The 15,483-nt window shown below is 57.8% G+C and overlaps 1 protein-coding gene across 2 annotated transcripts; it reads left to right on the top strand.

Moving 5' to 3' along the window:
* Window positions 1-8,727: 8,727 nt before the first annotated feature.
* Window positions 8,728-12,073, top strand: MAFB (MAF bZIP transcription factor B). Of its 2 annotated transcripts, XM_044918607.1 has the most exons (2): window positions 8,728-9,184; window positions 9,719-12,073. In XM_044918607.1, the coding sequence occupies exons 1-2, from the start codon at window positions 9,095-9,097 to the stop codon at window positions 10,064-10,066; spliced, it is 438 nt and encodes a 145-aa protein (XP_044774542.1). In that variant the 5' UTR covers window positions 8,728-9,094; the 3' UTR covers window positions 10,067-12,073. The 2 variants fall into 2 exon arrangements, with proteins under 2 accessions (XP_044774542.1, XP_021544629.1); XM_021688954.2 differs by having other exon boundaries at window positions 8,728-12,073.
* The last annotated feature ends 3,410 nt before the right edge of the window (window positions 12,074-15,483 follow it).

Raw genomic sequence — 15,483 nt, 5'->3', positions numbered from 1 at the left:
TCCCCAGATCTTAGTCCTGCAGAAGGCCTCGTGCATGGCAGATGCTCAGTCAAAATACCTGAAGGCCTGGGACTTGCATCTCTCTTCAGCTTTTCTTTGAACAAGTTTTGTTTTCATTTTCTGGTATTCTGAATTGCATCGTTACGTTATTTAAGCTTTTTAGTCCTTCGTGTGACAGAGACATGGGCACAGAGATGCGTGTATAAATCTTCACACCCACCCAGAAGAGAGAGAGCAGACTAGCTTCATAGAGACCGCACCTGCCAGCAGGCCTTGTAGCCTGCCCCCCTGTCTCTGCTGAGCCCTTCGCCATCACCCTTCCAGCTTGGGGTCTCTCAGCTCTGCTCTACCGGGTGAAGCTTTTCTGGGCCCTCTCCCCTCCCCTCGCCCCTCCGGTTCCCAGCTTCTCCCCCTCCCCCGTCTCTCCCTCCCTGCTCGGCAAGATCAGGGAAGCTGCAAACCCAACCCTTACATCAAAAAGGAACTTGAAAAATACTTGGAGCAAAAATTGCTAACTGTGCATCCTTGCTCTGTTCTGGCTCTGATATTAAATCAGGAAATGGCACTGAACAGCCGCTCCAAACGCAGAAACAGGGGGTGTCAACACAGAAACCAAAAGCAATCTCTAACAAGCAGAGGTGAAGGGGACCTGGCACCAGGCCGGGGTGGGGGGCCGAGGCCCAGGAAGGGATTCCTGAGCCCGGCTTGTCTGTGCCCGTATCTCCAGCATCCAGCATGCAGCCAGGCTCATAGTCCCTGGCACTGGGCGTACCTTGTCTCCATGGGGAAGGAAAGAGGGTTAAGATGTTACTTAAATGCCTTTGGGACACTCCTTTTCAATTCTGCAGATATTTATTGAGCACCTACTATGTGACTGACAGTGAACCAGGAAAGATGTTTGCCCATGCAGAGATGATCTTCTAGCCTTTAAGATAGGGGTCTGACTCTTTGGCACGGCATTCAAGACCCTTTAAGCACTGGCTCCTGCAGATGCTTGAAGCTCTAGCTCTAGCCTCCCGGAAATAGCTCCCCAAGTGCCTGACACAGTGCTCCTGCTCTGTGCCCAAGACCAGTCTTCCTGCATTTCTCTGACAAATTTCTGCTCAGCCTTCAAAGCCTTAGTTAACTGTTACCTCTACTTTGCAACTCTGGTCAGCCAACTCCTCTCTCCACCCCCCATAGAACCAAGGGCTGGGGATCTGCCAGCATTATGGATGCATCTCCATCATACCACCTCTCCAGCTGCAATGGGAAGGTTCCCTGGAAGGGAAGAAAGAAGCCATGCCCATCCCTGGACCCTCGTCTCCCAATACTGGCCATAGAGCAGGCATAAGTAGAATTGACACAAAAATGAAAAATCTTGATAAAATCCATTGTTGGTGTGGCTGGGGGGAAACAGGTTACCTTCACATATTTCCGATGGGAAATAAAATAGGTACAACCTTCGTAGAGGCTAATTTGCCAGAATGGACATTAGAATCATGTTCATCTGTCAATCCAGCAATTTTATTTCTTGCTATCTCTTCTAGAGAAATACTTGCACACATGCAAAAAGAAACTGTTGGTTGCAGGATTGTTTGCAATCGTGAAATATCAGAAATAGCTTAAATGTCCATAAATACAAGACTGGATAAAAAAAAAATACTACAGAGCATACTGGACGAATTGCCACGCATTAGTTAAAAAGAAAGAAGATCTCTGTGTATTGACGCAGAAGTTGCTGAGTAAAAATAAAAAGCAAGCTGTAGCTGTAGACAGAGATGTTAAAACTACATTGTTGCATTTTTTACAATGAGAAAGTAGGCTTGTATGTGTTGCAGAATTCATTTTCAAATGAGGAAAGGTAAGAAAGAGATTGAGTGACCACAGCAGCTCCTGGCTGAAATGAGCCTGGGCTCAGGCATGGCCAAACATCTCTCTTTTCTCCATCAGCCCCAGGACGAAGGTTCCAGCAGTGGGACAGTGCCACCCACCACCCTGTTCCCCAGGCTGTGATGAGCATACACGGGAAGCTAGACCCCTGCGGCCCAGAAGAACTGTCAGATAGAGGAGGAGAGAAGCGGGGAAGCCAGTAGGATGGGGTTACTCAGGTCATCCAGATGTTCTCTCAGTTGGTCCTCAGTCTGAGGAGGAAGGAGTAAGGATTGGTTCAGGAATGATTGTTAATTAGGGGAGAGGAGAGGGCTGGAGGGCATACAGGAAAGGCCCGAGGACTCTGAGATGTCATATGGCAAGGAAGCATTGGTGTGTGCCTAGGTGTTAACTTCATTCATTCATTCATTCATTCTTCTGCAACTGTAATTGAGTTCCTCCTGGGATGGGCATGACACTGGCCACTGGGGACACACAGACAACTCCATCACAGTGTCTCTCTCCAGGAGCTCATGGGTCAAATTCCATCTTGTTTCTCAAAGTGCATTTCTTGGACCCCAAACATCAGACTTACCTAGGAAACTTATTAAAATGCAAATTCCTGGGCTTTCCTTCTCTCCTTAGACCTATAAAGTCAGACTGTGGCTCAGGAATCTGTGTTTGTAACACATTTTCTCAAGTGGAAAAGCATTTGGACTAACTCGCCAAAGCCTTTCTTTGACCCGTGTTATCTGCTAAGTCCTCTCCCAAAGCTGAGGTCTGTGTGATCTAGCTTGGAGAGGGAAGGGATTGAGGTAAGAGCCCTGCCATATGACTTCAATGTGTGGGATTTCCCTAGAGTGACTGGAACCTTGGCCTGGCTCCTGGACTCTTCTCCCCACTCTATTCCCACGTAGGTCCCGCGGAGGCCTGGGAAGAGCCACAGACAACCTCTTCTAAGTCCTTCAGAACAAAGAAACTGACTCATTCTAGGCAGGGGAGATGGCATGTGCAAAGGCCCTTTGGAAGAACATTGCTTGAGCTGTGGAAGAACCTACAGAAGGCAGTGTGCTTGGCGCACTGTGAGGGGAATGCAGTGAGAGATGAGGTGGGAGACATTGGCAGGAGTGGGTCATTCAGGGGATGAAGGCCATGCTAAGGAGTTTAGTTCTTTGTTTAAGTATTGAAAGAATTTGTAGGTAACCCGGGGAAAAGAGGATGAAGGTAGAATGATCGGATTCATATAACCTGAAAATTGGCTTCATGACCCTGTGGACAAGAAGAAAGTCTGAGCCAAGGCCTCTGTAGTCATCTAAGTGAAAACTGAAGGTAAATGCAATAGATGGAGAACCCGAAATCTTGAGGTGGAGGAATGGATGGAGGAATGGTTGGGCTGTGGGAGGTGAAGACCTCGGTCTTGAAGGGCAATGATGAGGTTTCATAGTCTAATGCTGGCCCCGGGGTCCTGGGCAGGTAGTGGTAGGAAGGGAGGTCATCCCTCACTGGCTCTGAGTGGTAGTGAACTTCTCATCAGCATTGAGCCATCTCTCTCTCTCTCTCCTCTCTCTCTCTGCCTCTCTTTCTCTCCTGATACTTAAGGGATGAATGAATAGGGGCTGAAGTTCAAACAGGCTGAAGGTCAAACTCAGACCAGAGAGAGGCAGGACCAAGGATCAAGGCTGATTAGAGGTCAGGCTGAGGCGAAGGGTAAAGGACAAGGTAAGAGGACTCTGCAAAATGTCTCTACTTTGGCTTGCATCCTGCCTTGATTTCTCTCCCACCCTGACCCTCCAGCCCCACACAGTCAGGGTAGAGGACAGAGAAGGAAAAGAAGCCCAAGGATGTTTGACTGCCTTCAACAAGAAGGCACGTTCATCCCTGCTCTTCTCCCTGAGCTCTCAGCAGGGACTTGGCACTGAGCAGAGGCTCTGTTGTGACCTGATCGGAACCACTGAGTCTGTGGAGAGTTGGAAATCCTGACCCAGGGAGCAGATGGTGAACCGTGCTGGCACCTGGGTCCCCAGGATGCCACCTCGTCCAGACAGAGACGTCTGGACGTGTTTCATAGTATTTGGAGTCCTGGACTCGGGCCAGAAGCTCCAGCTCATTGTTGCTGTGTAGCCAAAGAAATCACTTCACCTCTCAGAGCTTCCTTTGTGTAGGGGGTGCTAATCCTCCCCCCCTGAAAGGCAGTGGTGAGGACAGAACAGGTTGATAAAACTCTTAGGACACTGTTATATATTTGTACTTACCTACCTGCCTGCCTACCTGCCTACACATCTCCCCAAAATAAGGATAACAATAGTTGCTACCTTATAGAGTTGTGAGAATTGAAGGGAAAAGTGAAGGGAAAAGGCTTTGCAAGCTCACATACAAATGGGAGTGAATATTATGATCAAATACCCTATCTCTGTTGGAGGCAATACTGCCCAGTGGGTGTCCAACACAGAGCTGCTCACTAGGAATAAAACGTAAGCCACATATGTAATTTAAAAACTTCCAGTATTTATGTTAAAACAAAATAAAAAGAAGAAGGTAAAACAGTTTTAATTTTAAATTCTCACTCCCAAGTGCCTGTGTGTGGGGGGGGGCGGGGGCGGGGTGGGGGTTGGGGGTGTCTCTGGTTCCTAGGAGAGGGAGTGGGGAAAGGGCTTGACAGAGTGGGGTAACTCTGGCTCCCTCCTGAGACCCACTGAGTCCTCTGGGTGCTCAAGGTCACCAGGAACCAGAAGCCCAAGAATACCTTTCTGGAAGCACTGGGTTGGAATCTGATGGGCATTGTGTGGGGGCAGGGGACAGTGGAAATGACATCTGCCTTTGGGAAAAAGGAAGAGGAGGGAGAAGAAAAGACTCCTGCCTCTTCTTGCAAGCCCTGGGCCTTGGGAAGCTCGGAGGAAGTGGGAGCAACAGAATCCCCTCCCACTGGGCCTAGAAGAAGGTGGCAGAGACCTCAAGGCTCCTTGGAGGAGACAGGTGATCCGACTTCTGGGTGATGCCCGAAGCAGAAGGCTAGCTCCTCCCTGGCGGAACTCATCCTGAGATGGCTGGGAACACGGGCCTCTTTGGAGACCCGGGGTAGTACAATCCTGAATCCCACCGGGCGCTTAGGCCAGGAGCTTCCGGCTCTGCGATTCGAACCATTGCATATGCCCTGCTTCCCCACTCCACACACACACACACACACACACACACACACACACACACACACACACACACACACACACACACACCCCTCCAGCACGCCTCCCACCGCACTCATGCACGCACAGAGACGCCGGCTCGCGCTCCAAACACCTGCAGCCCCCAGGAAACGACGGGTGTACGGTGCATCTTGGGGCTGAATGGGGCTGAACGGGGCTGCGGCCGGCCGGGAGCGCCGCGCTGGGCTGGAGGCGCACGGGAGAGCGCGCCGCGGGGCCACTCTCGGGTGAGCGGGTTGGTTGCTCGGTAGCCGGCGGGAGCAGCGCAGCGAACCTCCAACCTGGCGGCTGGCGGTGGGTAGTGCTCTCTTGAGGAATAACTTCTTTGTGCACCCCTACTCCGAATGCCCCAAGGTTCCGTGGGGGCGCGGGCCGCGCACAGCCTCCTCGCTCATCAAAAATAGCTGAAGAATTCCAAGGTGGTGCGCCCAGGACACATCGCCTCTGGCCCAGCTTGGTGTGGGTTAGGGAGAGGAGGTCGCGTGTGGGCGAAAACTTCAGATCGGAGTTTTGGGGGCAAGAGACGATAAACTTCGGGAGAGGGCTCTGGCCGCCAACCACAGTCCTCAGCTCCGATTCAAAAGAGGCTTGGGGTTCCGCGCACTACCCCTGTTCCCTGTGTCTTCGGCCTCTTTCCCTTTGCTTCTCCTCCGCGACTCTCCACTTCTTCCATCCACCATCCCTTCCCTTTGCTTTCGCCCCCCCCCCCCCCGCAGCTAGTTTTTTAGGCAAGGAGCGCAGCCTCCAGGAACCGCCGTAGACCCACTGACCGGGAGCCCAGCACGCTGATCCTCAGAGCCCCAGGCGCAGAGAGGCGGCGGCGGCGGCGGCGGCGGCAGCGCTCTTGGGAGCGGGAGGCCTTAGGGTTTGGGGCGCCGAGACACCGCAGCAGAGCGCAGCAGGAGTGGGAGTGGGGGAGGCTAGGCCGAGAAGTGAGGTCGGCTGCCCTGCAGCGGGCTTCGCTCGGGAGCAACCTGCGTGCCTCATTTACTCACCCAGTTCCAACATTTTTTGGAGGTGGTTGGGGGTGGGGAGGGAGAGGAGGGACTGGCTAGGCTGGGAGAGTAGCAAAAAAACCGGGTTTGGGGGGAAGGTGGACCTAGGGATGGACGGAGATATCGCACTCCGAGCCCAGGGGATGGGACTGACCCGCAACGGAGACGGAGACACAGGGACAAAGAGGAGCGCGCCTGTCCAGACAAAGCCTGAGTTCTAGAGACCCTGAGACGGCGGCGGGACGCCCCAGGAGAGGAGGAAGTTTGGAACCTCAGGGCTGGGGCCGAAGGAACCCCTAGGGCCTTCACAGGCCACACTGCCGAGATTCGGGTTTCTGTCCTGGACAGCGAAGGTCAAGCAGACCCGGGGGGACAGTGGCCCGGCCGCCTCGGTGCGCACGCGTAAGTCCACAGCGTCAGGTGTGCTCTCTGAGCCACCGGGTTTCTTTATGGCCAGGAAGGAGGGCGCCGCCGGCTGGGGGTCAGTGGCACCCGGCAAGCCTAGTGCGTTTGTCCGGCCCTGGCCACCTCACACAGGAGCACAGACCCGGAGCACAGACCCTGGACGGCCTGGAAACATTCTCCCGCTGAGCCGCGGTGGTGTGCTCTCGCCGTGTGCTAACACGACCCGGGCAGGGAGGGTGCTTTTCCGCACTGCCCGGCTTGGGGCAGAGGGGGGGGGGCAGCGGCAGGGCCCAGACCCTGCGGGGAGACGGCAGAATCGTTTCTGCAGAGAGCACGCTCCTCGCAAAGGGTTGAAGACGGGTTCTTCCAGTATTATAGTTGCTGATCCAAACCTTTTAGTCCAAGTTTTAGTTAAAATATATTCATTTTATTAAAAATGGGCAGCTCAAGACCACACCCCATCCCAGCTCCACCAAGGGCGCAAAAGAATAGAATTTTCCGATTAGCTGGAGGCAAATTATTTTTACCTTCTAACACTAAAAAAAAAAAAAAAAAAAATCTGGCTGTCTCCGCACTGGTGTGGCCCACCTGACCCCTACGCGCGGCGTCAGTCCTGCTGGCTCTGCACAGGCAGCGGCTGGGACACACTCACCCAGTGCACGCTTCTCCTGCCTTTTCGCTGTGAGCGCCCAAAGCTGAAGAGCAGAAGGCGACGCGGGAGGCGGGTCGGGTCTCCGGGTACAGCGAACTTGCGATTTATCCGGTTTCTGTCCCCTGGCCGGGGTCTCGGGAAGAGCCTCTTATTTTGGGCCATCCTGAACTCGAGTCAGGAGGGTACGCAGCGCCCAAGTCCTGCCTGGATGCCTAGTGCGGTGTGCTGTGGGCTCCCCGTCTGCGCTCGGGGGAGGTTTCTCTTCGGACAGCCCTGGGCCCCTTCGCTGTGGCGTTTCCGCTTTCAACCACAGGCCTAACTCGGTCCAGGACCATCCCGCGCAGGGGGCTGCCCAGGGGCATCCCACTCTCCCTCCCAGCGCTCCCCCACCCCGCGCGGAGCTGGAGCGCGGAGTTTCACGCGCGGCGATCAGCGCCGAGCTCGCAGCTGAGTCCCAGGACGGGACCCGAGGACCTGTGTGTGGCTCTAGGGGAACCTGTCCTGGGGCCCAGTGCACACACAGCGTCCGTTCTGGGCTGGCTTGGATTGGACCAGTTAGAAAGATCCGGCTGGGTCCGAGGCGTCGTTCGAGCCTTCCGGCCGCGGGCCGGGCTGTTCGACGCGCCTTTGCTCACAGTGGCCACTTGGGGTCGCACTTTATGCCTGTTTGAGACTCGCAGCCGGCTGCCGCCGCGATCTGCTAAATCGTTACAAAACGTTCAAACAAAAACAGGGTCGGTTCCCCAGCAGCCGAGAGCCACCCGGAGCACCGTCCTGAGCTGGCCTCAGCCCCAAGCCTCGGGAGCTCAGGGTTCCGTGCGTCTGGCTGGGGAAAGGAATTCAGAGCCTTTCGGCCGATTCTTTCCCCTCTCCCTTCATCTTGTGCTTTTGTGGGTAGGGTGAGCGCGGGGAGCGGCTGGGCAAGGGGAGTCCTATCTCCGGGCTCGGCCACCGCACCCGCCAGGAGGGGAACGGCCCCTGCTTGGCCCGAGGAGGGTCCCCTGAGCCTGAGAATTGGATTTGAACACAACTCTTGGAGCCGCAAACCAACCCCCAACACAAATACGCGCAGACCTGCAGAAACACAGGCAGGCACCGCACACACTCTTACGGGCCCGCAGCCGCGCGGCGCACGGAACGTCCCCCACTGGGCGGGGGACGCTGGGGAACAAAGGGCCCGAGAGGTGTCGTCCCAGCGCTCCTTCTGAGCCTCCGTGGGGGTGACACGGGCTGGAGGTGGAGGAGCGAAGGGTAAAGAGAGAGGAGAGCGCACTAAGGGGTGGAAGGGGCGGCCAGGCCTACGGGGGGGGGGCGCGCCCCGAAGGCGAGCGGGCGGGGGCCGGGGCCCGGAGGGTGTGGGGGGCTGGGCCCGGGCCCGGGCCCGCCGTTCCACTGGGCTCCAGCCCTCCGCCAGGCCTCCGCGGCTCTCCGCCGGCTCGGGCCGCCGGTCAGCTGACGCGGGGGGCGGAGGAGCTGTCAGGCGCGCCCCGCCCTGCGCCGCCGGGCCGCGGGGGCCGAGCAGCCATTGGCCAGCGCGCTGGGCCGCCCGGGCCCCCGCGCCCCGGTGACATCAGGAAGGCGATAAAAGGCAGCGGCGGCGCCGGATCCAGCACAGCTGCACCGCCGGGCTGCGAGCGGCTGCGATCGAGAGAGCCCAAGAGCAGGAGAGCTAGAGAGCGAGCAGCGGGCGCTTGCCCGGCGCCTCTCCTCCGCCCAGCCGCGCGCCCCGCTTTGCTTCTCCACCCCTCCCGACTCGGCCCGGCCCCGGCGCGGCCACAGCCCCGAGCTCTGGGGCGGCGCGGGCAGCTTCGGGACTCTCCGGCGCGCCGCCGCGTCCCCAGACAAAGGCTTGGCCGGCGGCCCCGGCCCGCTGCGCCCTCGGCTCCCCGCCTCCCGGGCTCGCCGCTCTTCGCCCCCGCTCTCGGCTCGGCGCGCCCCGGCCGGCCGCAAAGTTTCCCGGGCGGCAGCGGCGGCTGCGCCTCGCGTCAGCGATGGCCGCGGAGCTGAGCATGGGGCCCGAGCTGCCCACCAGCCCGCTGGCCATGGAGTACGTCAACGACTTCGACCTGCTCAAGTTCGACGTGAAGAAGGAGCCGCTGGGGCGCGCGGAGCGCCCGGGCCGACCCTGCACGCGCCTGCAGCCAGCCGGCTCGGTGTCGTCCACACCGCTCAGCACGCCGTGTAGCTCGGTGCCCTCGTCGCCCAGCTTCAGCCCCACCGAACAGAAGACTCACCTCGAGGACCTGTACTGGATGGCGAGCAACTACCAGCAGATGAACCCCGAGGCGCTCAACCTGACGCCTGAGGACGCGGTGGAGGCGCTCATCGGCTCGCACCCAGTGCCGCAGCCCTTGCAGAGCTTCGACGGCTTCCGCGGCGCGCACCACCATCACCACCACCACCACCCACATCCGCACCACGCATACCCGGGCGCCGGCGTGCCCCACGACGAGCTGGGCCCGCACGCGCACCCGCACCATCACCACCATCACCAAGCGTCGCCGCCGCCGTCCAGCGCAGCCAGCCCAGCGCAGCAGCTGCCCACCAGCCACCCTGGGCCTGGGCCGCACGCGGCCGCCGCGGCGACGGCGGCTGGCGGTAGCGGCAGCGTGGAGGACCGCTTCTCCGACGACCAGCTCGTGTCCATGTCGGTGCGCGAGCTGAACCGCCACCTGCGGGGCTTCACCAAGGACGAGGTGATCCGCCTGAAGCAGAAGCGGCGGACCCTCAAGAACCGGGGCTACGCCCAGTCGTGCAGGTATAAACGCGTCCAGCAGAAACACCACCTGGAGAACGAGAAGACGCAGCTCATTCAGCAGGTGGAGCAGCTTAAGCAGGAGGTGTCCCGGCTGGCCCGCGAAAGAGACGCCTACAAGGTCAAGTGCGAGAAACTCGCCAACTCCGGCTTCAGGGAGGCGGGCTCCACCAGCGACAGCCCCTCCTCTCCTGAGTTCTTTCTGTGAGTCGTGGCCGGTCCCGGCCCCCGCCCTTGCCCCGGCCCGGACTCCCCGTCCCGTGTCCCCAGCCCCGGACTCCCCCGGATCCTGTCCCTGCCACGGCCCCAGCCTTGACCTGTTTGACTTGAGGGAGAGGGAGGAAGGGCGCGCGGGACGCGGGCGACGGGAGGGCGCGCGGGCAGGCAGGGGACCTTGGCCAAGGCGAGAGCGGCTCGCGCCAGCGCCGCCTCCTAGACTCGAGCAGAGCCAGAGACAGACGAGGGGGTGGGAAGTCCCGGAGCAACTTTTCTCCAGGCTGGAGGGCGGCAAGGCATAGTCCCGAGGAGTCGCTAAGGCCGTCTGGAGACTCCTGGCTTTCTGAACTTTGCGCGTTAGGCGGGGGCCGCTGCCTCGCGGCCCGGAGCGCAGTCCAACCCAGGAAGAGAGCAGCGAGGAGAGGAGAGGAGAGGGACCCTGGCGTCCCAGCAGGCGCGAGGCGAGGCTGAGCGAAGGAAGGAAGGACAGAAGGACCTGTCTCTCCAGGGTCCGGAGAACACTGGCTCTCAGCCCCGAGACGAGGGCCTCAGTTAGGACGTTCTGCGCGCAATTCTCATCAGTTTTATTGCCTGCTCGATTATATAGAAAAAATACGAAAATCTGCATTAAAAATATTAATCCTGCATGCTGGACATGTATGGTAATAATTTCTATTTTGTACCATTTTCTTGTTTAACTTTAGCATGTTGTTGATCATGGATCATAACCCCCTTGTTTCTTTGAGTGAGAAGGGATGGCAGTGCAGAAACTCCGGCGGCTGCTTGCCGGGTTTCAGTCCCGGCTGTCGGCTTGTAAATACCCGCCCCGCCAAACCGCTTAGAGAACGTGGCAGCAAGCTGAGTGTCTTCGTTTGGGTTTATTATCATGGCATTATTTTTTTGTAAGTAAAAAAAAAAAAGTTCTGGGCATTTTGCATCAGAAAACAACTTTGTCTTGGGGCACCCTTGGAAGTTGCATGTTTTCTCCCCTTTCCTGTCTCCATTCGGTCCTCTTGTCCCTTCCACTTCAGTTTTCAATTTTGTTGGTGTTGAGAGAAAGAGGACTGGGGTCCCAGCTCCTGAGTACCAGGGCAGGGCAGCTGTCCAGTTCCGAACCCCAGAGCAGCCGGGGTAATGTCTTCACTCCCACCTTGTCTTTTGGCGAAATTGACACCCCTCACTAGAAAGGAAAGGAGAACAGATCTTATTTGCTTTTTAATGCCATCCGAATCACCCCAGGGTCCCTTCAAAAGCCTCCAGGCCCCTGCTAATTGCTGTGGCTGCCGAGCTTTTAGGGTGAGCGGGCTTGGCCAGCCCTGACACTTCCCAGTGGTGAACTAAACTTGTGTTGAACCAACTGCCACACTCAGAAAGTACCGGAAACCCAAACATTGGCAAGTAATTTTGCAACTTTCAAGTGCGTCCTTTAGACCAACACGTTATGTGTGTTTTTTTTCCCTGCTTTTGAAATAGCAGGTGAGTTACTGGTGGTGTCCCCCCCCCACACCCCCTTCAGTTGTATAGTAGTTATAGGGAAAATCTGGGTGTTTTTCTTTATTACTTTTTTTTTTCCTGCAGGTCAGTAAAAGGATTTAAGTTGCACTGACAAAAATACCAAAATGAAAGCGTATTTTTTAGTTCCCATTTGAAATTGCTGGCGCTGCTGGCCGGATGCATTTTTGAGTTTGTATTAGTTGATAAATTAACAGTAATAACAAGATTGTATGAACCGCATGGTGCTTGCAGTTTTAAATATTGTGGATATTTGTCCTGCATCAGAAACGAGCTTCGGTTTTTACGGATTCAACTGTGTTGAAATCAAATTTGCTGCAACAGAAATTTGTTTTTATTTCATGTAAAATAAGGGATCAATTTCAAACCCTGCTTATGATATGAAAATATTAAAACCTAGTCTATTGTAGTTTTATTCAGACTGGTTTCTGTTTTTTGGTTATTAAAATGGTTTCCTATTTTGCTTATTAAAACCATGGAAATGGTGTTTATTTAGAGGATTCCGCGTTCGCCTGACTTTGACTTTCTTCCCTTGCCTTTTTAAGAGTTGCATCTATTTGGGGACACTCTCACTCTCCCTGGCCAATGGAGAAACAGACCATGTCTGGGCAAATCCCGCCCTTGCTTTTGAGTGTGTATGTACATGAGCCTCACATGTGTTTCTGCTTCTCACTCTAGGTAGACACCTCATTCAGGAGCCAGTTTGTGAGCTGAGAGGGGGCACACTTTTTCGGGGCTTCAGGCTTGGCGATCAGGATGGGCCTGCTAGCCTGCCAGCTCCGAGGCAGAGATTGGCCGATCCCTAGAAGCCGGAGCCTCCTGATGGGGAAGCAGGGTCTTTTTGGCAATCAGGCTCAGTTGGCCCTGTCACTCTGGCCCTCTTGTCGGGGCTGCAAGGTTCTCAACTTTCTCCTGCCCAGTGCATCTTCCTGCCCAGAGTGAGAATGCCTGCCTGCCCTGAGTGGAGGCCTATGCCCCCTTCCCCAGGGCTTGCAGAAGCAAGTGGAATCCAGCACCAGGTTTTGGGGCAGAAGCCCCTTCAGACAGGAAGCCCTTCCTTGTGGACCTGTTTTTTGGGGGGTGGTGTGCCCCTCAGGCCTGGAGCCCTCAGACCCACAGAAGGGCACTGCATGGCTGGACCAGGATTTCAGTGACTCACCAGATTGGGGGCCAGCGGGGGTTTGGGGCATCATTCTGGTACAGCAACTCTGACTGCAGACTGGGAGCTGGGCCCAGTACCTTTCCTTTGCCAGACTTAGAAGAGTCAAGATCTCCCACCTAGGTTACCCCAACCCCCCCCCCCTCAGCCTTTTCGGAATCTTGTCTATAATTCAGAGTTGGCCTCAGATATTTCTGAGAGTCAGAGTGGGATTCCCACCCCCCACCACCCCTCCCCAATCCAGAAGGATCCTCTGTTCCTTTGGCAATGGCTGGGTCCAAGGGGCTTCTGGTCTCCTCAGACCTAATACCTACAGTCCCAGAGACCCAGCCTTCCAGCCCTGGGGTTCTCTGGCCCAGAGTTTCTAACATGGAACTTCGGGACCCGAATGCGGAGGTGTAGAGACCTGGGCTGCGAGCCCCAGCCTGAAGCTAGAGCCGGGACGAACCGGGGAGAAGGAAGCAAAGGCTAAAACTAGCAGGGAATAGATTTTGGCCCAGGATCCCTGGAATCCTGGGGATGGTGGTCGGGGTTTGGCAAAGACAGAGCAGGGAAAAATCCCAAACATAAGGAAGCAAATACTACCAGCAGCGATTTACATTTAGTAGCGCTTTGGTGTTGTTTAGTAGCAGTCAGAAATTCTAGCTTGAATTAAATTCCAAGATCCAGTTCATTTCACTAACCGGGAGATGTGCCTGGCCGGGAAGGCTTTGGCTGTGATCAGGGAGGAGGATGGTGGCTGAGTCTGGCTGTGAAGTAGCTCTACCCGAGTGCGCATGGATGAAGGAGCAAGGGGGTATGATTAGTTGTAGTTGTGTGTACAAGTGCACACGCTCAAACTTGCTAAGAGCACGCCCACAGGTACAAGTGTATCCCCTGTGGGGCGAAAGAGGTCTCGGCCAGGCTGAGCACTGGAGGAGCCTCCTGCTGCTTGGATCGGGACACCAAAGGGGATCACCTTGATTCCATGTAGTGGAGGTCTGACTCCCTTCGGAATAACCCCAAGCGGACTGGCTGGCCTCTCCCACCTCTAGAGTCACCTGGACTCTGCTTGAACAGCCTCTGGGCTGGGGAGGGTCGCAAACTCCGACATTGGTTTTCCTTCTCCAGAGCACAAAACACAGACACCAACCCAGTGCCGACCAGCATCTAGGATGACACGGTGGGTCAGGCCGTTTCAGAGTGACCAGTTACATCTCTGAGAAGCTGACCACCCCACCACAGAGTCCCACTGACACACTGACACACAGATACGCAGACACCCACACCGAGCACACAGACGGGTGCCCTCGCAGGCGCCCCGTGTCCCGACACCAACCTATTATTTGAGCGCCCGTCGGCCCGGGACGCTTGCAGGCTCGAGCCGGGCAGAGCCGGCAGCGCACCGGAGGAGGCCGGGACCTCGAGAGACTCCGGGGCGGGCAAGCCCCGGCCACGTCTCAGCCCGCAGCCCGCCGTCCCGACCCGCCGCGACAGCGCAGAGCCGGCGCGCGCGAGCTCAGGAAGAGCGAACTGGGTCCCGAGGCCGTCCGGCCCGCCCCAGCCCCGCGGCGCCCTGCAGCCCGCCGGCTCCTTTCCGGTTCCCACCGCTCCCCGCGGCTCGCGGGCCCCTAGCGATCCTCCGCGACCCCGGGGGCAAAATCCTCCCAGCGCCTTCCGCGCCCGCACAGGTGCCACGCAGCCAGGCCGGCGCCTGCACTTGGGGCGCACGCCGAGTCGGACACAGACAGCCACCGCGACGCACGTGGGGGGCACACACGGCGCCCCGGGAAGGTGGCTCGCTCCAGGCTGAGCCCCTGGCTGGGGCGGCCCGCGTCAGGTCCCGGCCGGAGCGAACTGCCCTCCCCCCAACCCCCAGTTGCTCTGGCCTTGCGACCCCCGGTCGGCACGGGTGTGCGGGAGGCTGTGCCCGCGGGATCGGCCGCCGCCACCTTCCGCGAGTGGTCGGGGATGACGCTCCGCGCGGCGTCCCGGGACCCCGGGGCCCAGACCCGCGCGGCGGGGGTGGCGGCGTCCGCCCGGCTCGGCGGTCTCCCGCGGCCTTACTCTCTGCCATTTCCCTTTCCTGCAGCCCTTCCTCGGTAAACTCTTCACTTCGGAAAACTTTGTCCCTGCATTTTTCCTCCCAGTCCCTTCTGCCTTTCCTCCAGGCGCCGCCAGGCGAGGAAGGGCTCCGAGGGGCTCCGAGGAGTCGGGTAAGTGCGGGGAGGAGCGAGGGCCGGGAGATGGGGTCTGGGGCCCCGAGCCTCCTCCGCGCGGCTCCCGGCCGGGGCCAGCCACTCTGGGCTCTTGCCCTGACGGCTTCGGCTCCCCAGCCTTCCCTTGCATCCGACCCGCCAGCAACAGGGCTGGTGGGGACTGACCTCCAGCAGGGCCCCCGCTGGCGCTGGCGAGAGAGCGGACCACCCCGGCTGTCGGTGGCAGGAGCTGGGGAAGCTGGGGCCGGGCCCTAGACCCAGACCCCTCTTTTGGTCACAGCCGGGCTTCCTTCCTTCGGTCCAGGGTCTCTGGGCATTTTTGTGGCAGGACCAACCCGGGTCCCTGTGAGAGGGGCCCACCTCCATCCCACGCACACTCTAGTTGTACCTGTCCTCTCCGGCTCGGAGTGGGAGCTGCCAGGAACCCAGCAGCAAGGTCATTTGGCTTTTTCTGTGACTAGAGATAGGCTTCTGCCAGGCCAGGCAATTCACCTCCCGCCCCCCCTCCCCCCCGCCCCCCCCCACCCACCCTTTTTAAAT

This window comes from Neomonachus schauinslandi, chromosome 10, assembly GCF_002201575.2.
Source record: "Neomonachus schauinslandi chromosome 10, ASM220157v2, whole genome shotgun sequence".
Lineage (NCBI taxonomy): Eukaryota > Metazoa > Chordata > Mammalia > Carnivora > Phocidae > Neomonachus > Neomonachus schauinslandi.
This window is presented reverse-complemented; position numbering and strand designations above follow the sequence as displayed.